Source organism: Chelonia mydas, chromosome 8, assembly GCF_015237465.2.
Source record: "Chelonia mydas isolate rCheMyd1 chromosome 8, rCheMyd1.pri.v2, whole genome shotgun sequence".
NCBI lineage: Eukaryota > Metazoa > Chordata > Testudines > Cheloniidae > Chelonia > Chelonia mydas.
This window is the reverse complement of record NC_057854.1, coordinates 86,383,628-86,408,026: the sequence shown is the minus strand read 5'-3', so window position 1 is coordinate 86,408,026 and position 24,399 is coordinate 86,383,628. Positions and strand designations below refer to the sequence as shown.

At 42.0% G+C, this 24,399-nt stretch overlaps 1 protein-coding gene across 2 annotated transcripts in view; it reads right to left on the bottom strand.

Moving 5' to 3' along the window:
* Positions 1-333: 333 nt before the first annotated feature.
* WLS (Wnt ligand secretion mediator) overlaps positions 334-24,399 on the bottom strand; it is a 65,040-nt gene continuing 40,974 nt past the window's right edge. Inside the window, exons 3-13 of one of the 2 annotated variants that reach the window (XM_027825870.3) lie at positions 21,886-22,010; positions 16,265-16,426; positions 14,803-14,939; positions 13,869-14,037; positions 12,301-12,372; positions 12,076-12,173; positions 10,643-10,706; positions 9,476-9,619; positions 7,702-7,785; positions 3,599-3,752; positions 334-3,187 (exon numbers count right to left, since the gene is read on the bottom strand). In XM_027825870.3, the coding sequence (XP_027681671.1) occupies positions 3,078-3,187; positions 3,599-3,752; positions 7,702-7,785; positions 9,476-9,619; positions 10,643-10,706; positions 12,076-12,173; positions 12,301-12,372; positions 13,869-14,037; positions 14,803-14,939; positions 16,265-16,426; positions 21,886-22,010 (1,319 nt within the window). In that variant the 3' untranslated portion in view covers positions 334-3,077. The remainder of the gene's footprint in view (positions 3,188-3,598; positions 3,753-7,701; positions 7,786-9,475; positions 9,620-10,642; positions 10,707-12,075; positions 12,174-12,300; positions 12,373-13,868; positions 14,038-14,802; positions 14,940-16,264; positions 16,427-21,885; positions 22,011-24,399) is intronic. The other variant, XM_007063429.4, reaches the window with a different exon arrangement.

Sequence of the window (24,399 nt, the reverse complement as noted above, 5' to 3'; positions counted from 1 at the left end):
AGAGAAGGAGCTCAGCTACTGAAGTACTGCTTTTCAGCATCTCATCACATTTGAAGTGACAAGTTGCTTACGTTAGCCATCTTGCTGCATAACGAGCTATGAAAAAGAATTCCAGCTTCCAAAAAATCAGTTTTGCATTTTCATAAGAAATACAATGATTAGAAAGCCAAAAAGATATCACCAAGAACTAAGTGGCTTGGTGGGAAATTCAGGTCTCCAGTAAAGCACAGTTCTGCCCCACTGGTCTATCCACTGTAGTTCAGCAGACAAACCATAAAAAGACACCCAAAAAAGGCTACAATTTCTCCTCACTCAATGAACCAACAACAAACCCACAATATTGTATATTTTATTTAAATTAACAAAACTACATTTTTTCCAGGTTGCTTAAAGCATTTTGTAAAAAGGGAACATACAACGAACAATTTACTAAGACCCAGGGGCTATTTCTGGTGTGCAAGTGGCACTTAGTAGTTTAGCAAATATAAAGAGATATCTACACCATAACAGACTTGTTAGTGTTGGACACACGAGATTTGGTTTTGAAGCTGCAATGAGTCTTTTGTAAATCAATCTTTACAACATGCAATGTTACACTATACTATAAAAGAAATCAGGATGAATTTATTCTAGGTACATAGATATTAGATAAAAAACTAAAGTTAAAGTAGGTTAAGGTTGCAGAGTCAAGCCTTTAAAAGTTGTGAAATGCCAGAATTGAGAATGGAAGTGCTCTGCCCCCTTGGGAATATGTGTGTTATGTTACAGTCTTTAATTATATGCTTATCTATATTTTCTCCAGAGGACCCCTGTCTCATTATGTGAGCATATATTTATTCAATATCTTCTTTTATTCTCCTCAATGTGGGTCCAGGCTCTATTTGACAAAACCCATCCAAACTCTGCACTGGATACAAAATTAATAATAAGATGGGGAACTGAGGCACAGAAATTATGGAGAAAATTGTCAAAGTTCCATTAATTTTTGGTACCGAATTTGAGAAGCCCAGAGCCTTGTTTTTAGGAGATTTGGCATTTTCATAGCACTTTACAATCTATGCTCAAAGCAGAGCACCACTCGATTTCAGTTGGAGCACCTAGCACTTCTGAAAATTCGGTCCTAGGTATCTCAAGGTGAGCAGCCAGAAACTGAAACACGCACATTTAGTGATGGGGATGCTACAGACAGCAATGTCCTTCACTGCACATCCCTGACTTATCCCCACAGCAGGTCCATCCTCTGCACTGGATAAGGCAGAGGGGGCCTATGGGGAGCAGGAAATAGTGCGAGATCATTAATTAAAAAATACATCATAATGTGTATGTCCAAGAGAGTCATATTAAGGTTACACAGACAAGCTTAATACTGGCATTTCCTAACTGAGTGCTTGACTTTGCAACCTTAGCAATACTGTAGTTTGTGTGTGATTTACCAGGCTTTTTAAAAAAAAAAAAAAAAGAAAAAAGCCAACTGAAAAATGATTGTGCCCTCCTCTGTCCATGGCAACTGGGAGCTGCAGGGTGACCACATTTCCCAAAGAGAAAATGGGACACCCCAGCCATTTGCCCGAAGTGACCCCCTCTCCCCATGCAAGGCTGTCACTTGTCACTGGAACCCTGCCAGGGCCCCACTGGCTGTCAGCTCCAGAGTCCTGCAGCCCCTCGGGCTGAAGCAGAGAATGTCTCAGAGGTCTCTGGAAGTCACGGAGTCTGTGACTTCCATGACCTCAGTGACGAACAGACTTATTACGCATGAGTCATCAGCAGATTTGGAACCTTTAGGTTCACAGCACAAACCTCTATTACTTGAGCAATGGATAGCAGTAGACTGTCATCCTCTGCATGGACCAAGCTCTACAGAGGGATGAGACATTGCCAGAGCTAAACTCCCCAAAGAGTCTAAGAGCTGGTTAGGAAGTTTGGCCAAGTTACGAGACACTGAAAAATACTGGTTCTCACATGTTCAGTGCCGATTTGGCAGCTAAGTTCTCCAGACATTCCATCTCTGCTGAGTATGTTCCATGCTAGTGCTGCAGGCATCGAGTAGGAGTTGCCCTGCAACTGCTCCTCCCAGCTGCTGCAGGATCCTGTGCCCAGTGCCACAGCAACAGAGGACGGAAACAGTCTCTCCTGTGTCCTCATTGCTCCCTCTCCTGACACCCAGGCATCATGGATGAGAAGGAGCCATCACTGGAATGCAGAGGAATGAGAAATGGAGGAAGGAGGGGTGGGGAGAGAAGGGGGTTCAGGAGCCCAATGGGTGTGGGGCAGATAGGAGGATACAAAAAAGTTGCGGGACACAAGGGCAGAAAGGTCTATAACCACTGGAGTATATTCCCCTCCAGGACTTGGAAAAGAATCCAGGAGTCCAGAGTTTCTACATTCCTCTGTCAGCAAATAGCTGTGAAACCTACTAGTAAAATGTGCATCTCTCCCGTCTTTAGTGCCTAGTTCACACATCAGGTAACAGCCTACTACTGCTACCAGTCACTGTTAGCTTAAGTGGCAGAGGTCTGTGCTACAGATCTAAAGGTCTGAACCCTGCTAGTGACCTAACTGGGGGGGTAGGGAGAGAGGGTGTCAATATGGTTAGATACAGAATATAATTTTGCGTTTTCTGTGTGTTTATGAGGAAATTGCACACTAAGAAAACAAAATACTAAATACTTCTTCTTAAGTGAGCACTATCCATTTTGTGCATTGAATGAGGCAGGAGTCCTGTGTAAAAACCCCAGTAATTAAAGACTATCATCCTGCATACACACAAGTATTCAAATTAAGGTTCCGCAGGCAACATTAATCCTGGCTTTTAACTCTTGAAGGTTTCACTTTGCACCCTTAGTGTTCATTTAGCGTGTCTGCGTAAAATATAGACTACATATCCTGCCCTCCCCCAGAGATAATATACTATATTAAAGAGAGTTTACAGAGGTTCTATTTTAGTGCCACCGCTCAGTGAACACACTATAAATACTGGGCAGTTGTAGAGTTACTTCTGATGTGTCCTCAAGGAGGCTGTTGTCTCAATCTGTGTATTGTACTTCATTGCGTTTGTCCCAAGTGAGGTGTTCCAGGAGTTACTCCTGAGCCTCCTTGCGAGCCAGCTTATAAATCTCGGTTGGCCCGTCCACATGGGTGATGGTGGTGGTGAGCTGAAGCTCCTCCCCACTACTTACTCCCAGGTCACCTGAAATACAAAGCTACATTTCAGCTTGATGCACAAAGAAGGACCTGGGAACTAGAGAGTGACTGCCAGGTTAAATTTCCCTAGAGTTTGGGTTTTGGAAAGAATAAGCTTTTCTAAAACCGAGGACTACGAAGGGTTTCCATGTAGTCAGATTCATTTGAAGAGAAGAATGTTCCCTTGCAGTGGTTTCAGTCCAAAACAAACACTGTTACATGAGCTAATGCTGAAGAGCCACTGTGCCACTGAAAGATATTCCAAGGAAACCAACTGTAAACTCAGTAAACAAACTATTTAGTTCCATTCCTCAGCCTTGTCTTTCACTTCCTCCACCACAGCTACACAATGCTGTCCCCAGGCTATTTCAGGTTAGTATTCATATGCAATTAAGAGCCACACCAAAGCCCAGTTTACCATTTGATTGATCTTCACCATAATTCTTGTGTGATGGAGCATATAGGAACATAAGAGCAAAGACGTAAAGGTTCCACATCCCGTAGATGCCAGTGAAGAAGGCACTGTTCACTTGTATTGTGAAGTCCCCCCATTTCCAATGGCCTTCAGTCACCTGTCCACGAGAAAGCCAGAGATTCAATAGGGACAGATAGGTAAAGAGAATTCTCCTATAATGAGCAAGCACCTACAAAGCAAATATGTTTCTAAGAGCAGCTACATAGAAATCTGAAATTAAGACAGAATGAAGTACATGGACAATTCATGTCCAGACAAACACATCAAAGTAAAGCCTATACTAAAAAGTCTCTTCCTTTGCCACCAGTCTATAAGGAATGGCACATGCAACAAGATTCACATTAGAAACTTTATTCATCCTTGTTTTTTTAAAAAACTAACAAAATGTAATCTCAGAACATTCACGTTAGATCATTCCAGTCATTCAAGACTTTAGTGAGAGGATAATCATATTCAAGCAGTACCTGGGAGACTAGCTATGTCTGAAAACTTTAGAGGGTCTATAAATAAACCTTTTATAGAAGAAAACAGCATGAATAATGCAAAGATCTAATGGCATCCAACATGTCTCACTGCTTCTGTCTTACGGCAGAGACCTATGGCTGATAGCACTAGTTCCAGATATAAAGAGAAAGACAGGAGACTCTATGGAGAGTTAAGAAAACAGTAATTTAATATTAATCTTTTGAAAACAATGAAATGCATGAGCTGTGCACCTTAAGACTGCCTTCCATTTTAAAAGCCAAATTAACAAGTCATTTGGGGCCATACCCTACCATCGACTTTAAAGCAGAATTCCCCATAGAAAACAAGGTGCTCTGCTTTAAAGAAAAAGAGACAGTGGCAGAACAGAGTCTTTAAACAAACAAAAATACCAAACTTGATGCAAGTAACCAGACAAAATGATTTGCCCGATTTGAGGTAGACCTTCAAGCCAACTGCTTCAACTGAACAGATTTTTAGATCAGAGTTATCTTACCATGCCAATCAGACTACGGCATTGTTTTCATATGCAAAGGGAACACAGCGACTAGACTCCCTAACATAGTATGTCTGAGGGTACTTCTGTGCATGACTCAACAGTAGCAGTAAAACTGGCAAGAAAATAAAATCCCTTTGTGTGAAAAATTTCACCTTTTTGAAAAAGTTTGCACCACAAGCAGAGATGAAACATCCAAAATTTTTTTCACAGGAAAGGATTTCAAGGAAAACTCCATTTTGCTTCTCCCAAAACCGAATCTTTCAGCTGCCCATCATCAGTTTTGCTTTCTGCCTGCAGTGAAGCTGACCCGCTCCTCCCAATTCCTGCAGCCAAAGAACTGGGGCTCTCAGTCCCCCCCACCCCAGTGCCTAGCTGGGGAGATGTCTTTTCAGTTTCCCCTATATAAAAGAAGCCCCCCCCAAGCAAAACTGAAATTGTCCTACAACTGACATTTTCCTTGGGAAAAGAGCATTACTCTTTAGAAAATTCAGACAAAAAGGTTTCAGAACAGCTCTACTTTCAAAGTAGAAAGGAGTTTGACTATTTTATAACTTGTAAGGGTGTATTCATTGTATTTCTGCAACTAAAGCCTGCATGTCTATGTACAATTGTGATTGCTGCCTTACACCTGAGGCCAATAAAACATCTTAACAATGGAAAGTCATCTTGGGAGGCTGTAGTCCTGGGAACCGGTCAGGAGAGTGAAGGGGTTTATTCTCAGAAGAATATTGTGGGGTAGGCCTTCAAGAGGGTGCATGGTGTTTTACCTGTGCAACTTAAAACATAGCCCAATACCCTATAGTTTTATTATACTTATATATCTAGATCTATAGGCTAAATCCACGTTCAGAGGGAAGAGAACATGCTCTCGCTTTCTCTCCTCTCCTCCTCCTCCCCAAAAAAACAAACAGTTAGAGCATTTAAGACTGCAAAATCAAGCACTCAAAAGTTAAACACCAGAATTAAAAAAAATCACAGACACACACACCCCAGACAAGTTCATGGAGGACAGGTCCATCAACGGCTATTAGACAGGATGGGCAGAGATGGTGTTCCTAGACTGTTGGCTAGAAGCTAGGAATGGGCAATATGGGGGTGGATCACTTGATTACCTGTTCTGTTCATTCCCTCTGGGGCATCTGGCATTGGCCACTGTCAGAAGACAGGATACTGGACCAGATGGACCACGGGTCTGACCCAGTATGGCTGTTCTTCCAATTAAGGTTTCCTATGCAACCTCAATTCGGCCCCCTTGTGAACATGTATTATGACCCAGTCTATAATTGCATCTTCACATATTAGAGAGATTTTCAAAGAAAAAGGTCACCAGAATTTTTTTTTTTTTAAACATGGAAACCCGCCCCCACCACACCACCACTACCTTCATATTGCAAATGGTTAAACTATTTTGCCTGAAATTTGGGGGCGGGGGGGGGGGGGGAAGGTGTCCTGAGGCAGGTGTCAGAGTAGCAGCCGTGTTAGTCTGTATCCCCAAAAAGAAAAGGAGTACTTGTGGCACCTTAGAGACTAACACATTTATTTGAGCATAAGCTTTCGTGAGCTACAGCTCACTTCATCGGATGCATTCAGTGGAAAATACAGTGGGGAGATTTATATACACAGAACATGAAACAATGGGTGTTACCATACACACTGTAACGAGAGTGATCAGGTAAGGTGAGCTATTACCAGCAGGAGAGCGGGGGTGGGGGTGGGACTTTTGTAGTGATAATCAAGGTGGGCCATTTCCAGCAGTTGACAACAACGTCTGAGGAACAGTGGGGGCGGGGCGGGGGGCGCAAAGTGGGGGAATAAACATGGGGAAATAGTTTTACTTTGTGTAATGACCCATCCATTCCCAGTCTTTATTCAAGCCTAAGTTAACTGTATCCAGTTTGCAAATTAATTCCAATTCAGCAGTCTCTTGTTGGAGTCTGTTTTTGAAGTTTTTTTGTTGAAGAATTGCCACTTTTAGGTCTGTAATCGAGTGACCAGAGAGATTGAAGTGTTCTCCAACTGGTTTTTGAATGTTATAATTCTGGATGTCTGATTTGTGTCCATTTATTCTTTTACTTGGAGACTGTCCAGTTTGGCCAACGAACATAGCAGAGGGGCATTGCTGGCACATGATGGCATATATCACATTGGTAGATGTGCAGGTGAACGAGCCTCTGATAGTGTGGCTGATGTGATTAGGCCCTACGATGGTGTCCCCTGAATAGATATGTGGACACAGTTGGCAACGGGCTTTGTTGCAAGGATAGGTTCCTGGGTTAGTGGTTCTGTTGTGTGGTGTGTGGCTGCTGGTGAGTATTTGCTTCAGGTTGGGGGGCTGTCTGTAAGCAAGACCTGGCCTGTCTCCCAAGATCTGTGAGAGTGATGGGTCGTCCTTCAGGATAGGTTGTAGATCCTTGATGATGTGTTGGAGAGGTTTTAGTTGGGGGCTGAAGGTGACGGCTAGTGGCGTTCTGTTATTTTCTTTGTTGGGCCTGTCCTGTAGTAGGTGATTTCTGGGTACTCTTCTGGCTCTGTTCCTCAGACGTTCTTGTCAACTGCTGGAAATGGCCCACCTTGATTATCACTACAAAAGGTTCCCCCCCGCCCCACTCTCCTGCTGGTAATAGCTCACCTTACCTGATCACTCATTACAGTGTGTGTGGTAACACCCATTGTTTCATGTTCTCTGTGTACATAAATCTCCCCACTGTATTTTCCACTGAATGCATCCAATGAAGTGAGCTGTAGCTCACGAAAGCTTATGCTCAAATAAATGTGTTAGTCTCTAAGGTGCCACAAGTACTCCTTTTCTTTTTGTCCTGAGGCAGACACTCAGTATGAAAAATTTCAACCCAAACAGTTAACTTTTTGGCAAACTTAAACAACTGACAACAGGGTCTTATAATGGGAAAGATCAGGCAGCCTTAATAATAAGCAGACACTACCAGCCCAGCCTACAATCTATGCATTCCTGTGTCCTCTGAACTAGGATATAACCAATATGTTGGCTATTTAGGAATTTGGATACTGCACTCTCTCATACCCAGTTTGGTTTCAGCACACTCACCTGACTGACAATGAAGAAGATGATAGTCATTGCTGCACAGGCCAGAGTGATGAGCATCAAGAACTTGAACCTAAAAATCAGCCCCTATTTAGAAAGAGGACACTGGTCATCGTAACGGAACAGACAATCCCATTTCAATTTTTGGCTTCTACAAGATGGAAGTTGGAAAAAAAGATTAGTCCAAAACCACAAAACCCACAACCACCCACTCGCTCCTTTGTCCTACACTGGTGACAGCCAGTATTCTCTGTTCCCCAGACGTCTGCATTCCTGCCAGTTACATTGTGTGGGGTGTAGAGGTCTTGACTGCTACTGCTTTCCGTTATATTTGCTCCTGTGAAATTAAACAGATTTACTTAGAGCTAATGTGAAGGAGGCACTTGAGTTTAAGCAACAAGGTTTCATTAAATTAACAGCACGTTTGATAGTCTGTGGCTTCCTTGATAAATCAGATATGCTTTCTTTCTAGAACATATATCTGTGATGAGGGTTTGTTAGGTTATACCAGGAGTGATCTACTTTACAAATGTTTTCTGTTTCTGTAAGTGTAATGAGTTCACGTGAGGAGAGTGCAAACTTTCCTTATCTAATTTTCTTTGGCTGAGAATTTAAGGCGACTAGATGAATGTTGGATTGTAGATTAAAGACATCAAACAAATGACATAAATTTACATGGTTTGGGTGGGGCTTATCACAGACTTTGTTTGCTTTTTTAAACCTGTTTTGAATTTAACAAAGACAGATTTTAGTTATGTTAGTTTTGAATCACACTGACTCGGGCACCTTGGGGGAGTGAGGACATTTTACAAGTTAGTTTGTGCACAGCTGCCATTGTGCAGCAGGTGGGCTGAGGTGGCAAGACTGAAGGCCTCAGGGCAAGGACTGTCTTTTTGTTAAGCGTTTGCACAGTGCCTAGAGCAGTGGAGCCCTAAGCTCTATTGCAACACAAATTCATAATACCTGTGCCGTGCTTTTAACTCAAGGAAAAAGATGACAGAAGAGCTAAGACTTCGGGGAAATGTCTGCAAAAATCCAGATTTTCTTATTGGAACAAGTAATGTACCTTTTAATGAGTCACAAACAACCTGATTAGACACAGAATTTGACTCATCAGACCATTGTCTACCTAAGTTTTATGGACACAAATCTTTATCACCAAGAAAACAACAGGCATTCATGGCTTGACTGCAACTCTATCTTGGCTCCTCCTTCTGCTCCACAACAGCAATTAAAGAGGAATGAGCACAGCTCTGACCAGAGGCCAGCGTGGCCTAAGGAGAGGATGGCAAACCAGGAACTCTGGATTTTTAATCCTGTTCCGATGCAGACTCTCTTGAGTGGTTTGGGCAAGTCACATGAGCACCCTGCATCATTTTCCTCATCTGTAATAATAGTGCTTTACATCAGTAAATCTCAAAAGGTTTTACCACCTGGCCACACCACTCTGAAGAGAAAAACAGAGTGGATTGGGAGTAAATGCCTACGAGTACATTGGGCAGATTAGTGTTTGTCAAGTACTTTGAAGACTGAAAGCATTAGGTGGGGGCTAAACATCAGAACGAAGAAAAGTTGATTGCCTTTTTGTGAACTGACATTAGGATGGTTTTGGCAGCATGAGAAAGCTGGTAAAATATGAAGTTTTCTAAACGATGGAAAAAAGCTAATGAGGGTGGATACAGTTTTTCTGGTAGATTATCAGTAGCCTTCTTTTTGGAATACTAAAGCAATGAGTGCATGTACATGCACACCTTTAATCCAACAAGGGTTTTCTAACCTCATAATGAAGCCTGCGAGCCTTGCTCATTGCTGGGAGGCTGGATTGTTTCCCACTAATGTTTCTGAACACTTGAAACACCATAAAACACAAAAACAGGAAGTAGAGGCAAAGGCAGATTCCTGCAACTATAATAAATGCCATCTGAGCAGTAAAGTTAAAGGAAACAGCTACTTGACAAAGCAAGAGATTGAAGAAAATATTATCCAGGTAATTAGAACTTTACAAAAGTAAACTAATTATTGCAATAATCCTAATTCAGGCTTCTAGTGTGTATTAAATAGAAGCTTCTGTCTGAGTGCTTCACGGTCCCTTCCCCAGCTCAGTCCCAGAGCCAAAGCTCCGGTTGTTCCCCAAGCACTTAAAATGGTGTTAACGAGGGATAAAATATTAAAACTCCTGCAAGCTGAAAAGGCTAAGCTGGAATTGTCACTTCTGCTCCGCTGGTACAAAGAGACGAGGCTTAGCAGAGAAGACGAGAAGTAATAACCAACCAACATGCGATCTAGGAGACTCCTGTAAGAGGACTGGGATGCTGAGGAAGTGAAACTAATCACATTACCTTATCTTAGCCTGGTAATAAAAATTAAATGCAGCTGAAAGCACTTCCAGCCTGACCAGGCAAATTTAAAAAGCAATTTGTATAAATGCTGTAGGACAACGCTTCCAAGTGTCAGCAATTAAATGAACTGCCCCAGAGAAAAACAGCTCTAGTTCAGACCAGGAGAAGGAACAGCACAAAGGGTGCAGTTTAGACAGGGTTCAGAGAGAACAGGATTTTTTTCTAGAATCACTAACTCAAGATGTGCCATTTCCTAGACTTTCTGCAGTTTGAGGCAGATCCTAATTTTTCTAATCATTTCCATTATCTCAATACTAATCTCAGAATTCATTCTTGCAGCAAAATCTACAGACTGCACTAATATTTTATAGCAGTGTCCCCCTATAGAGCCATAAAGTTGTTCATTCAAAGGCGACTCTGGATCTTCTACTATATTCGAGTCAGAAACCAATTTCCCAGTCCCATCTTACCAAAGTGAACAGGCTTTTCATCAGGTTCCATAAGTACTTTGAGAAAGTGAAATTTTTAGTTACTAAAATGTATTTCTCACTCCAAAAACCTAACACAAAATAAATGCTACTGCATAAAAACAGATAGAAGGATACAGCCAGCTCCGTGCCAACATCTGTGGTCCAGATACTGTAGAATGGATTTTTCAGTTGTACCCCTCTAAAAATAGGAGAGAATTCAGGGCAATCAGAATTCACGTGCAAAGAGTCAAAGATACAGTAAAATACACATTCCTATACAGCTAACTTAACAGTTTGGAAAAATGAGTAATGTTATTTTGCAGTTTGGGAGTGTGTTTGGAGGTGGGTGGGGAAACTTCAGTTTACATTCCAGTGGATGCATAATCTTACAAAAACTGTTCCAACACAACTTCACGGCACTATAAAAGCCAAAGGAAAAGCCTTCTTGTCTCTTTGCAAGAAAAATGGTGAAGCAAATGGTTGGACAGTTGCGGTCAGCATTGGGGGGTGGGGGTGGGGGTTGGGGGTGTCCCAAAGTGACTTGTATCAGCTATGCAAGTCATAGCATTTTTAAAATATGCATTGTTTATGGTGTCAAGCACACTGGCTGAGAAGGAATTCTTGTCACTTGCACAGTATTAAACCTCCTTTTCAATTATGCAGAATTATAACGATTCCACCTGGCTTCAAAAAAGCGTTCGTTAGAAATGGATAGGGTACAGCTAATAAAAATCTTCCCCATGTAAGTGTTAAGACAGGAAAAAGATGAAACTTTCATATACAACAATATAAGAGACTGGGCTAACTTTTATGTTTTGATGACATGTACCAATGAAGCGATACTGTAAGGAATTGTATTTTAGCCCACAATGGGTACAGAGCTGGATAAGAGCCTCATTTAAAAAAAAAAAAAGACAGGACTAGGTCTACTGCATTTTTGTCCGGAAGCTCATTCACTGTTCCAATGCAGCTTTCTGAGATTACTCAATATACCCTTTGACCTACAAGTCAAAAAATTTTTTTTTTGTCCTGTGACAGGTAATATTTCCATGCTTTGTGAATTTATGTGTAGGCAGGCAAAGAGCTATCTTTTATCTCTTTCTCTTACTTTCAGTCATTTTCCAGTAAGAAGTCTACTTTTAAGTAATGCAATCTAATCTGGAAGGGAAAACTTAAATTGGGGAAATTGCTACTGGGATGTCTAAGAAATTGAACTCTGGGCCTGGAGGAAATTGAGTTATAAGGGGGCTAATGACTTGAATACCTAGTTTGAGGAAAAGGGACTTGCCATTCCTTTCCCCAAGGAGCACAGAAAGGTGGCTGGTGAATACCAGTGTTGGCATGAGGAGACCCAAATGGCCTGAAGAGTGCGAAGCCTTTGTACCAACTTTTCAATCCTTGTCTCAATAAAGCTATTAGAAAAAGGCAAACCAACATGGACCCAGTGTAAAGATCAATTGTATCCCCCTGTAAAATTGTATGCCCCTGTAAAAAGAGGGCAGCACCTGAGATCAGAGCACAATTGTATTATCACTACAGAGTGTAAGAGAAAAAAATGTCTCCGTTACCTCTCGCACATGTCAAAGATGAAAAGGCAGAAGGCACCAACAGCTATGGGCCCAACCTGTTTCCAGTACCCAGAAAAACGATTTCGTTCATTTTGATCCTAATGAATCAAGCCATGATAAAAGAAAGTTAATTTATGGAAGGGGGGAAAAAAAGTGACTGAATTATGCACGCACAGTGAGGCTGATAGCAAAGGACATTCCTAAGTCAAGAAAGAGGTTACTTACTAGGTGCTGTTTTGTGTCAGCTCTGTGCATATCCATGGTGGGATATGGCATCCCAGATTTCGAGCTGCATAACTTCACGGGGAAGCCATGTTCATTGGGGGATATATGAAAGAGCTTGTGAGAGCGAGACATCATTGCCCTATCCCAGAGGTGGGCAAACAATGGCCCAGGGGCCGGATCCAGCCCGTCAGGGCTTTGGATCCAGCCCACAAGATTATCACCCCCATGGTGCCGTGGGCCCCACGTCACTGCTGGAAGCGGCCGGCACCACGTCCCTGAGGCCCCTTGGGGGGGTGGGGTAGAGGGCTCTTTGCACTGCCCTCACCTCCAGGCACCGTCCCCCACAGCTCCCATTGGTTGGGAACAGGAAACTGTAGCCAATGGGAGTTTCGGGGGAGGTATCCACAGGGGAGGGCAGTGCGCGGAGTCCTCTGCCTCCCACCCCCGCCACAGCAGCCGCAGGGATGTGGTGCTGGCCGCTTCTGGGAGTGGCGCGGGGCCAGGGCAGGCATGGAGACTGTCTTAGCCCTGCTGCGTGCCACTGCCACCCCAGAATCACTCCAAGTAAGCGGCACCCCGCACCCCAACCCCCTGCCCTGAGCCCCCTTGTACACCCCAACCCCTGCTGCACCCCTCCTGCATCCCTGCCCTAAGCCCCCTGCCCCGAGCCCGTTCCTGCACACGGCACCCCAACCCCCTGCTCCAGCCCTAGCCCCATATTCATGGCCCTGCATGCAATTTCCCCACCCCGATGTGGCCCTCAGGCCAAAATCTTTGCCCACCCCTGCCCTGCCCTACCCTAATATGGGAATGCAGTCCCGCCCCATCCCTCCCCCCCCACAAACAACTGCCTCTGTTCCTTCTCCCAAACCACACAGTCCTGATGTCATACAGACTTCTGAGTAGAGGGGAAGGTGGGCAAGTAGTGAGAACGCACAGAGGTGACTCCCAAAGAAGAATTACTGATAAATAACCTCTCAGCTTTGAGGGCATCTGTACATTTCTATTTGTGGGAAATTAACAAGCAGCGTGTCCATCCGGAGGAAAGCAGGTGAGGAGTTCTGCTTAAACTTAGGACTTGTCTATGTGGTACATTAACAGGCAGTAGGGATCTTTAAGTGCCCATTAGAAGCGTCCACATGGGCCAGTTAGTGTGTGACATGCTGGTGTGATTTAGAATTTACACCCCACTGGTGTGGGCTAAAGCACCATGTAGCCAAGCCCATAGACTAACACTGTTCTGCCAGTCTGGGCACTGGAACACTATGCTATTTCCAAGGAAGAGATCTGATGAAAAATGTGCACAACACTCCAAGTTGTTGCTTTGCAAATATTTAGTTTCCACCAGGGGAGCTTGTCTAAAGCAACCACTGATGCTGCATTTGCTCTTGGGGAGAGGGTTTTTAAAGCAGGATATGCTCGTTTCCTAGCTAAGATGTATACATCTAAACCAGCGTGAAAGTCTGGTTGGTAACAGTTTCTCCCTAGCATTTATTCACATATGCTACAAACAACTTATCGGATTTCTAAAGGGAACAAGATACTCTTTACTCTATAGTCACACCCACCATCATATGCTCTCCACAAAAGATTATCCAAAATGACAGAAGCATGGCATAGAAGATTCCTTGTCGAATATCTCCAAAGAGCAACATCCAAGTCCAGTCAAATCCAATGGAAAACCACTCTACTGGGATGTTTATGAACGTCATGGAAATCCCAAGAGCAAAGATTACCCTGGAGAAGCAGACAGAACAGAATCCCTTTCTATTTCAAAGAAAGGACCAAGAGGACTAGGCCAAAGGAGCTCAAACTTCATGAAGAAGTAGAGGTTTCCTCCTTTTTGCCACGATACCTTCCTGTTGGCCCACCCACATAGCAGTACTGTTATCCTGTCTCCACAGAGACACCACTAACGAAGGGTGACTCAGTAACTGGCAAGAAATGTATCTATTTCAAACAAAGCTCATGCTTAGGAGTTAAAATGGAAAACCAGTTGCTGTTTTCAAAGGACTGGTTGGGCAGTCAAATTCTTATGGTGCTAATCCTACACATGCACCCACAGGCAGAGGGGACCCTGATGCAGCAGCCTAGGGCATTTCTGCCACATTAGGAGATCAGAATTTGGGAAGCTGACGCAGAGGGTACAGACACTGTCTGCCACACAGCCCTGCAGGGGCTTCCCGTGCATCACCAAAAAGTTTTGGGAGGCAAATTCTGTGGCTCCATGATTGCTGTGAGAGAACGGCAGAAGGGTCTAGTCACACACACAGGACACAGGACCCAGCTATACAGACTACTGCAGAACAAAGACTGCAACAGAGGTTGAAGAGCAGCTCTGCTGCCACATTGGCTTGGCAAAAAGTGGGGAAGGAAGGAAATTGGATCCACAGGGATGGCAATCTAGCACATGGCCAGTTTACCCAGGCTTTGCATGAGGCATACATTTTGGCCTAAATCTTATGTGTTGTCTGGATCACAGTGAGTTACTTGTCTACTCACTTTTCCAGCAGGACAGGAGCGCGTGTCATCATCGTGATCCGTCTCCAATACCAAACCATGATGATGAAGATGCTGGGCGTGAGGAAGGTTTTCATTGCAAACCATACCTTTGTAAAACCTCCATTTTGATGGATACCCTGAGGATACAAGTTTAAACGTGGGAGCTGTACAGTATTTCACTTTCCTTATTTACAGACAAGATCAGATTTGCATTATCCTGTTATAGTCAGAGGGCCTGATAGAAATTCCAATAGTCTGAACTACAGCCACTTAACATTAAAGAGTAGTGCTTGTGAAATGCACAGCTGAAGTGTTTGACAAAATGGAAAGAGCTGTACACCGCTGTTTAATGTATCCTGACCATTCAGTTCAAGTAGAATTTTTAGGACTCCTGATAACTAATGCAAATATTGCACCACTTCTGTTTTTATCAATTTCTGGTTATTTGGAAATCTACTATTTTAGTACTGGTGTTTAATAGGTATATTTTTTCATACAATTTAATCAATAAAAGTTGCCACGCATTTAAACAAAATTAATTTATTCAAACATGAAAATTAGTCAACTTAATATTAAATGCGGAATGGGGAGGGATGAGGACATACATGATGGTAACCCCAATAAATACTGGGAGCTAATAGGCAAATTGATCATTGCTCCAGAAATAGCTCCGATCAAAAGCCAAAACAGTGAGAGCAGAGAGACCGGCTCTACTGCATTAAATGGTGGTAAACAGGAGAACCATTTTTAGGCTCTCGGCACCTTGATGGACAAAATTATCCAAGACTGAAATGGGGGATAGACAAAGACACTTAACACATTTGTTGAAATCAAAGGTAACAGGATTAAAAGAGTTTCCTCTTCAAGTGCTATTATTCTAGGTCTCCTATTTCCTCTCATCCCTTATTTCAAGTTCTATGCCTAGAGTGGCCATGTAATAGGAGGCATATTTTTCCAGTTTAATTAAACTCTGATCCAAAGCCAGACTGTATGCAATAGAGAAATGTTAGTCGGGCATAGTAAAATTGCGGGCTTCTGGAGTCAATCAAGAAAGCGATTAGAATAGCAGTGAATTATCCTACAAGCGAAGTCAGCGTGGTGGGAAAGGGGAGGGATAATAGCTAGAAGAGAACAGTCAAAGAAGAGATCCATTGGGAGATCCATTGGGAAAAGGGGCTGCACTGACAGTGGGAGTTATACAAGTTGACTGACCTTAGAAAATACGTCACTATACTCTTACTAGGGAATAGAGCAATTGTGGTTTTGTACAGAACAGAGAAATGGGAAGGAGTTTTGCCATCAGTCATGGGTTACTTTACCACAGTAAAATCATAAGCCCAATAAAGGTTGGATTCTACAGGTATCCTCCCACCTTTGACACAGCAGTGAGTCTACATTAAACACCTACTCTAGAGGAGACGGGAGCCCAGAGCAAAGATAGAAATGAAACATGCACACTTACCACCAGGCGAACATCCTTTATTTCCCCAATTCCCACATTAATTAGTTTCCTTTCATTCACAGGGAGTCGAATGTTGAGGAGGTAGAATTTGTGAGCCACAGTTCCAATTTCCATGAAAGGGAGCACATCACAGTCATAGTATCGGCCTTCATGCTCTATGGTCTAGTGGAATAGCAGAGAGAGGGAAAATGCAAAAGGGTCAGCTTTGTTCACTTTTATTTGGACTTCTAAGATGATAAATCGATAGTTGTAAAGCAGTAACTAGTCCTTCCAGGGGCTCTAATTTGGAGATGTACAGCATAGACTTCTTGTTTCATCACATCCCAACCTTTCCCCTTTTAGGGAACCAGGAAGTAAGTACTAATAAATAAAAAAAGAAAGCAAATCCACATGGAGAAGCAGTTCATTATGTATCAACCAGTTTTCTCTGAAAATATAAATTGATGAACATATTTTAGCCCTTTTCTTCCTGAACAGTAACAATTTGCTTCAATACTATAACTATTGCCCGTTTTAATCCGTGGCCAAAAAGAAGTTCATAGGTGTCACGATGCTATATGCTATGGCTACTCAGAACTTCCTGTGGTAGCAAGGGTAGGTTACAAATCGTCTTGGTCTGGCTTTTCTTAACAGAGTTAAAGGAGACTCTCTGTTAGCAGAACAGGGCTTGATACATGGTTAAACAGTTCCAGTTCCATCCAGTAGAGCTTATAGGTGCACATTAAACTAGCCAGTTAATTGCAGCATTAGTCAGTAATATCGGTACTGTTAAATTATTCCGTTTGTTTCACAGCGCAGATCACTACAATCCAATCAAGTGTACTTAGGCATGTTCATTTTAAAAGTTATTTTATTGTGTAGAAGTTTTAGAATGTAAGTCATGCATTTTTAATGTTCAATTTTCATACAGACTTACAAATAAATACAGGTAGTGAATATAATAAGTAATAGAAATTGTATTTAGACCCCTAGACCTAAAGTCTGTAATTGATATTGATTGTATTAAGCATTTAGACAAAAAATGTAAGCAGGAAGTAGTTATGCAGCATCTAATATTCAAATATCAGATGCTAAGAAGGGATAAGAGGTCTGTAATCAATTAACCAGCATGGTTTGTCAAATTGCCAGCAAAACCCTATTAATAGATCCATTGTTGCTTAATATTTATCAGGGTAGATTGATTTAAAAAAAACAAAAACAAAAAAAACCTATGCTTTCCACTTGGTCACTTAAATCATGCTTAAAATAATTGATTTTCATTAACCTCTCCATTTGTACTTCAGTTAATTTTCTAAAGAAAGGTACATTTTCATTGGTTGATAACCATTAAAATGTGTTTATTTACAATTAGATAGAGCCTTTACATTAGACTGGTACCTTTTTGCTACCTAGGAGGATACATTATAACTATATATATTTGTTTAAACAATTATATAGGTTGATATTTTCAGATTTTTAGTATGTTAGAAAATGGTGAATGATATATTCCTATTTACTGGCCAATTAAAGTTTTACTCAATGTACTTTTATTAAACAAAACAACCTTAAAGTTTCGGATACATAATCTCTTATCATAAGATGTTTCACATTTTCAGCTAAATGATTTATTAAAGGAACAGAGGGATTAACTGCAGCAAATTAATTAAAACTTTCAGGTGAGCCTGGAAAAATTTCAAATATGCTTAAGTGAAAGTGACTTGAGCTTAATTTCCTACTCACCTGAGGGCTGCTCTATACTAGAAAGTTAGGCCAACCTAGATACATTGTTTATGGGTGTGTAAAAGTCACACCTGAGAGAGACATAATTAAGATGACCTAAGCCACACAGTGTAGACAGCGCTAGATGGAAGAATTCTTCAGATGACCTAGCTAATACCTCTCAGAGAGGTGGATTTACTTTAGCAACAGAACCCTCCCTTCTGTCACTGTAGTGTTTCCACTGCCACAGTACAGTGTTTCTAGTGTAGACATACCTACCCTCGGTCTCATTTTCAAGAGACTGTTTCCAAAGTTTTTCCAACTTAAACTAGGAGATCTGATCCCCTTCCTTCTTATTCACAGCCTGGAAGAAAGAGAGACAAGTTTTCCTATTTTAACTCCCACTTGATTTTTCAACCTTGCATGAATTAGTTCAAATGAAGAAAATACTCCGTGCCTGCAGAAGAGGCTATTGCTGTCAAAAGCTGGTTTAGAACTTCAACAAACTATGGTTCCAAGTGCTTGGCTAGTGATTTAAATCAGTTAAGTGGTGTGACTTTCTTTTAAAAGATCAGCTGCAAACATTCACTGCTCGAATGGTTCATCTCCAGCCCTTCAATTTATTATGGTTGGCATGACTGATGGGTGAATATTTAGATATCTAGGTCATAGTAATATGATCTTCAGCAGTTAGGCATCTACCCTGGTTGAGAATATTGGCAGGAAAATTAGGTGGAGTAAGTGCTTGATCCATCCGCTTCTTTACTGCCTGCAATCTCTTTTTTCAATGTCTAAGTACTTTCCAAAATTTCAACAGCATCAGCAATACAGCAGCACTCTTTCTTCAGTTTGCCCAAGGCTATGGAAATAAATGGAATATACTGAATTCTACCACTTACATTTTCCCTTAAGTTTGATGTTGCCTACTTTGGCTGTGATAGTTCCATCTATTTTGTCATGCTTTTCTTCACAGATTGTCATCAGAATGGGCCAGTTCTTAACAAACAGCTTCAGACAGTCAACCAAGGAATTCCATCATGCATCTTGGGGGAGAACTAGTTTGGATCCTCCTGCTCTCTTCAGTGAAGCTGAGGCAAAGTGGTTGTTATGGAAGTATCTTGTAATTTCAACATGATTTTCCTTTATTCCTAGATTTGTACTTTGCTAAAAGATGCCTTAAATAAGCATTGCACCCATGTGTCAAGTTTCAGGTTCCCTTCATTATCTTCTAGAATGCTTATCTTTTCTATGTTTGCAGCATTGACTGTGACAAAGCTACACACTTGAATTTTTGTTCAGTTTGTTACAGCTTAATGAGAAACTAGATGGGCTCATTGAATGATCCTGATGAAATGATGGTGTCTCCTGGAATCAGAGGCCCGGTCCCAATGCCTGTGATGACTTGGGCTGCGTTACTGGGTGCACGGCAGAGTCCACCACAGGATCATGTCCTTATTACAGTACACGACCTATTTGTGCCACATTTGTAAAAAACTACCTCAAAAGTTAGAATTGGAGAAAAGATCCTTCTTCATATAGAAAAGCAGACTTTAACTCAGAGTTTTAGGTAGAGGCTCCATCAGGGATTCAGCATATTTATTATTTAAATGTTTTAAGAGCTTATCATAGTTTAGCCTTAAAACATATTTTGTATTAAAGTCACATTTCATTTTAAAACAGATTTTAAAAAAATTAGCAAAACAAGATCAGTTTGATTTATAAATAAATAAATAGATAAATAAATAAATAAATAAGACCCTGATATTTAATCACTTTTACTTAAATACAGTTATTTTATGCATTATTCCAGCTTGTATATGCAAGATGGCCATTAAATATAAACTCAGTACAATCCCTCAACAACCTCATAATCTCTGCCCCGCAGTCATTCTTTACCCTTCTTCTTAACCTCTCGCTCTCCTCTGGCTCTTTCCTCTCAATACAAGCATACTTTAGGCTCTCCCATCCTCAGAAGATATCCTTGACCCCACTTGCCTCTCCAGCTACTGCCTCATCCACCCCCTTCATCCGCAAGCTCATCGATCAGATGTGCTGTCTACAAGCCCTACAGGGAGTCTCTTCCAATTCCATTCTAGACCCTCTCCAATACAGCTTCCACCACTTGCACTCCACTGAAACAGTTCTCATTTCTCTAATGACCTCTTCCTACCCGAATTAGGACGGATTCTCTATCCTCAGTCTCCTTGACCCGTTGGCCACTTTCAAGAGGAGGAGCATGGTTGACTATGCTGAAGTTCTTGTCCTGGCTTTTGTGACTCTGTCCTTTCCAGGTTCTCCCTCCCTCTGATCAGCCTTCCGCATGTCATTTGAAAGATCCTTTTCCAACTTCAGGAGGAGGTAGAACAGGTCGCACAGGGCTTTGTCCAGGTCTTCTCTCTCTACACCTTGTCTCTTGGCAATCTCACTCATTCACAAATACAAGTTCCACCATCATTTCCCTGCTGATGCTCTCTCTATTTTAGAGAGTAAAATCTTAGCTGGTCTTTCAGACATTTCCTCATGGACTTCCAGCTGTCAGCTTAAGCTCAACATGACCAACACAGAGGTAAGCACTCTAGATAGACACAGATCCTCACATCCAGGCTAAGTTTGATCAGTTCTTCCTGCATAATATCTTGAAGATACAGTCTCTCCATCTGCACATCTAAGATTCTTGTCCAGATCTTCAACACCCTCTCCCCTACATTTGTCAAGGCCAATCTTGCCCCACTTATATCCATTCAAAACATTGCTGCAAAGGTCATTTTCCTGACTCATTATTTTGTCCAAATCACCCAGTATTTGTATCCCTCACTGGCTCCTCCTCTTCCATGCATCAAACGCAAGAGTACTTGTCTTCACTTTCAAAGCCTACCCCCACATTCGCTTCATGCTGAGATATTGACTTCCCTAGTCAATTCTGCCAATGGCCAGCTTTTATACCCATGTGTTCAGTTTTCAAATGAGCACCTTCATGATTCCTCCCCACACTGCTTCTTACTCCCGGAAATAGTTCCCTGCAAACACCTACAAAGCTACCTCATTGATCTCTTTCAAATACTTAGTTAACACTCTCCTTTGCCATCAAACCTACTCAAACCCATAACCCCCAGCACCACCACCCAACTTGACAATAGACAGTCAGCTGGTACACTGACACCACTGCTCATTATGCTAATACTATCATTATTTCCTGGAGCTCCCCCATTCATCTGTTATATCTACCAATTGCTTCTTGTCTTACATGGCTGTGAACTCTGAGGCAGGGATTATCTTTTTGTTCTGTGTCTGTACAGCACCCAGCACAGCGGGCCCCTGGTCCCTAACAGGACTCTCGTGCATGAATATAACCACCACCATGGATGTGATTTGCTACAGGAAATGCCATTTCCGACTCCTCACCAGGAGCACAAAGAACTGGAATCACAGTTATCTTCCCCCAAATACTAGAATTACAAAATGGAGAGTTACCTTTCCTTCTCCTTCCCACCTCCCCCATTACTCAACCTCAGGTACCTACTCAAGCAACCCACCAAGTCACAATTGTTAGCCCAGTGTTCACAACTCCTTAACACCTTATTGTAGAAAATTTTGTTCATGACACTTTTTCCTTCCAGAACATGCAGTGATTAAAAAAAAAAAAAAATCATTTCTTAAAGTAGACCTGTAATGCTTTAAAAAAAAAAAAAAAAATCAATTTAGACCCCAGGATTAATGACTACTTGGGATCCCAATTTCATTCCTTAGAGAGAACACACACAGTGTCACTCTTGCCTTGGAGTCTCTAAAGTCGGTTTTATTGGCAGCATTCCCCTCTGCAACTCACATCCACTTACTGTACACCCAACAGAAACCTGGTAATGCTGAAAGCTGCAACTGAACACAATTCTAACAAAGAGCTCATAGAAACCAGCAATACCTACTTTTGGAGAGGCAAAAGAACATTTTAGCTTTCGGGTCTCTATCGCATGTGCCATTTCTTTCCATTCACTGAACATGTCATCACGATAGGCCAAGGACACATCAAGTGTAACTTCTGCATTGTCTTCTGCAAGAGTAACAACCAAGCTTATTATGAAAGGAACAGTATATAACAAAAAAAGGTGCGAGAATAAATATTTTAGAACATAAGGATGAACTGATTTACATATGGTGATGGAAATTCCCCCATTCAACTCATATGAATATTTACCCTCTATAGCAGGGGTCTCAAACACACATGCGGCCCGCGGAGTTATTTCCTGCGGCTCGCCATAGGTGCAGACTCCACCAGCAGCCAAGCTCCCCTCACCCCCTGTCCCCCCCCAGCGTGCTGCATCCCCGCTCCTCTGCCTACCTCTCTGCACTTCCCGCCGCCAAACAGCTGTTTGGCAGCGCTTAGGACTTTCCAGGAGTGGGGGGTGGGGGGAAAGGAGCAGGAATGTGGCATGCTCGGGGGAGAAGGCGGAGAAGAGGCGGGGCCAGGGTGGGGATTTGGGGGAGGAGTGAAGTGGGGGTGGGGCAGCTTTAACCAAAGTAAATCTAAAAGTAAATGCGTGTTTTGTCATTGAGTGAGGTGCATTACTGAGTGTTTATATTTTATTAAAACCCCCTTTGCATTACAATTTTAAAAAAGTTAATACATTGACTTTTAATAGCATACTATACTCCTCTTCATTTTTGACCATACTTTTGTATCGTTGTAAGAAAAGGTTTCAGTGATGAGGCCCTCGGACCAACATACTAGTCCTCATGTGGCCCTCGTGGTGATTTGAGTTGGAGATCCCTGCTCTACAGGACGTTTATCTATTCTCCAGTAAGAATCCTAGAAGTCCAGGGTGACCAATCTTTATTGGTCATGAGTGTTGGGTATTCTTTTCTATGCTTGCTAACTTGTAGTCTTATGTAACACGGCTCCTGGGGCACACGCACATGATCTGGCACCCTATGTCAAGGCTCTGCTGCCTCATGACTCACTTCACCATGGCTGCAATTGAATTTATATTATAGCTACCAATGAAAGCAGAACTCTCACTCAGTAACGGGCCCTACCCCACTTCACGTACTTATATTAAGTATAGTAAGATAGAACATGTTAAAAAACCTTAATGGACATTCTCGTCTGCTTTTCTCCCACTCATTCTTTTCCTGTCCATTTTCACCATTTCTAATGTCTTTCTCAGAAGAGTGTCTTTCTTCACTTCACACTTTGAAGCAGATGCAGAAAATGGTGGACAGGCCTGGAGCAGTAGTTGTTCAAAGTACAGGTTGCCACAAACAGCATCTGCTTTGAAATTCCCTAAAAGTGGAAGGTGGCATGGTTGCGAACAGACCAGAATCTCACCATGTGATAAGTCGCCACATACATTCCATCTAGTCTACTCAACTGAAGAGGTTTAGAAAGGCCATTTATATACAAACTATGAACAGATATGTTTTACAAAAGGGATCTCGAAACAAAATCCACCTCATCCCACCGCACTTATACAGTTCACATGGGTGCAGATTGACAAGGAACTCTGTACCCAACATATTCTTTTGAATCTCTGGCCCAAACCATGGATGCTGTGCTCTTTTGAGCAACTGGCCTTTACAGTTTACAAGGGATGATATTTCAACTCTACAATAGAATAAGAACAGATTCTCGAAGCTCTGCTTGGCCTACGCATGTGTCATCGTTTTCAGAGTTATGTTTTTGTTGGGATTATGTAATGGTACACTCATACAGAATGCTGGGAAGGGGTGTGGATGGGTTTGTGGTTTACACTTGCTATTTATAGTGTGTTTGGAGGTGGCTCTCTCAAACTTTAATGTGGACGCCAACATGGTTTTTCTGAGCTGTTTTTGTCGCATGTGTGATCTGTGTCTTCCAGATCGATCATGAGTTCTGATATCCCAGAACTATCTTTGCAATAGTTAGTTAGGCTTCCTTGAAATATGAATACATGAGCTCAGGTCCACTGTTTTAGCATTTCAGCAAATAATGGCTAAATAGTCCAGTCAAACTTGGTCCCAAAAGCCCACCCACACACCCCAATTTTACAAACCATAAAATGGGAATATTCAGGACTTCAATTCCAGTGGGAACAGTTTTTAAAAACCACTTCATTTTTGCAAACTAAAACACTGCTGCATTATCACCGGTCATGAAAACCAGAAAGCAAAAAATTAAACTAGTATATTTTTGTCCTAGCCAAGAGAAATGCAAAGAAGAAATATATTTGATTTTTCAAATGTTCAGAGTTTTATTAAGCAGTAGTATGGGATTACTCCACCCATCAGAGATGCAACCTGACTGAAGTGTCCCTTCAAATTGACAAGAACAAAAAGGTTCTTACGTACCAATACAGTATAAAGAGACTTGGATTCCCCACCTGGGTGCATTGGGGGGGGGGGGGGGGGGGGGTTAAAATTATTTGATATATATACACACACACACAATTTCTGCTAAATACTTT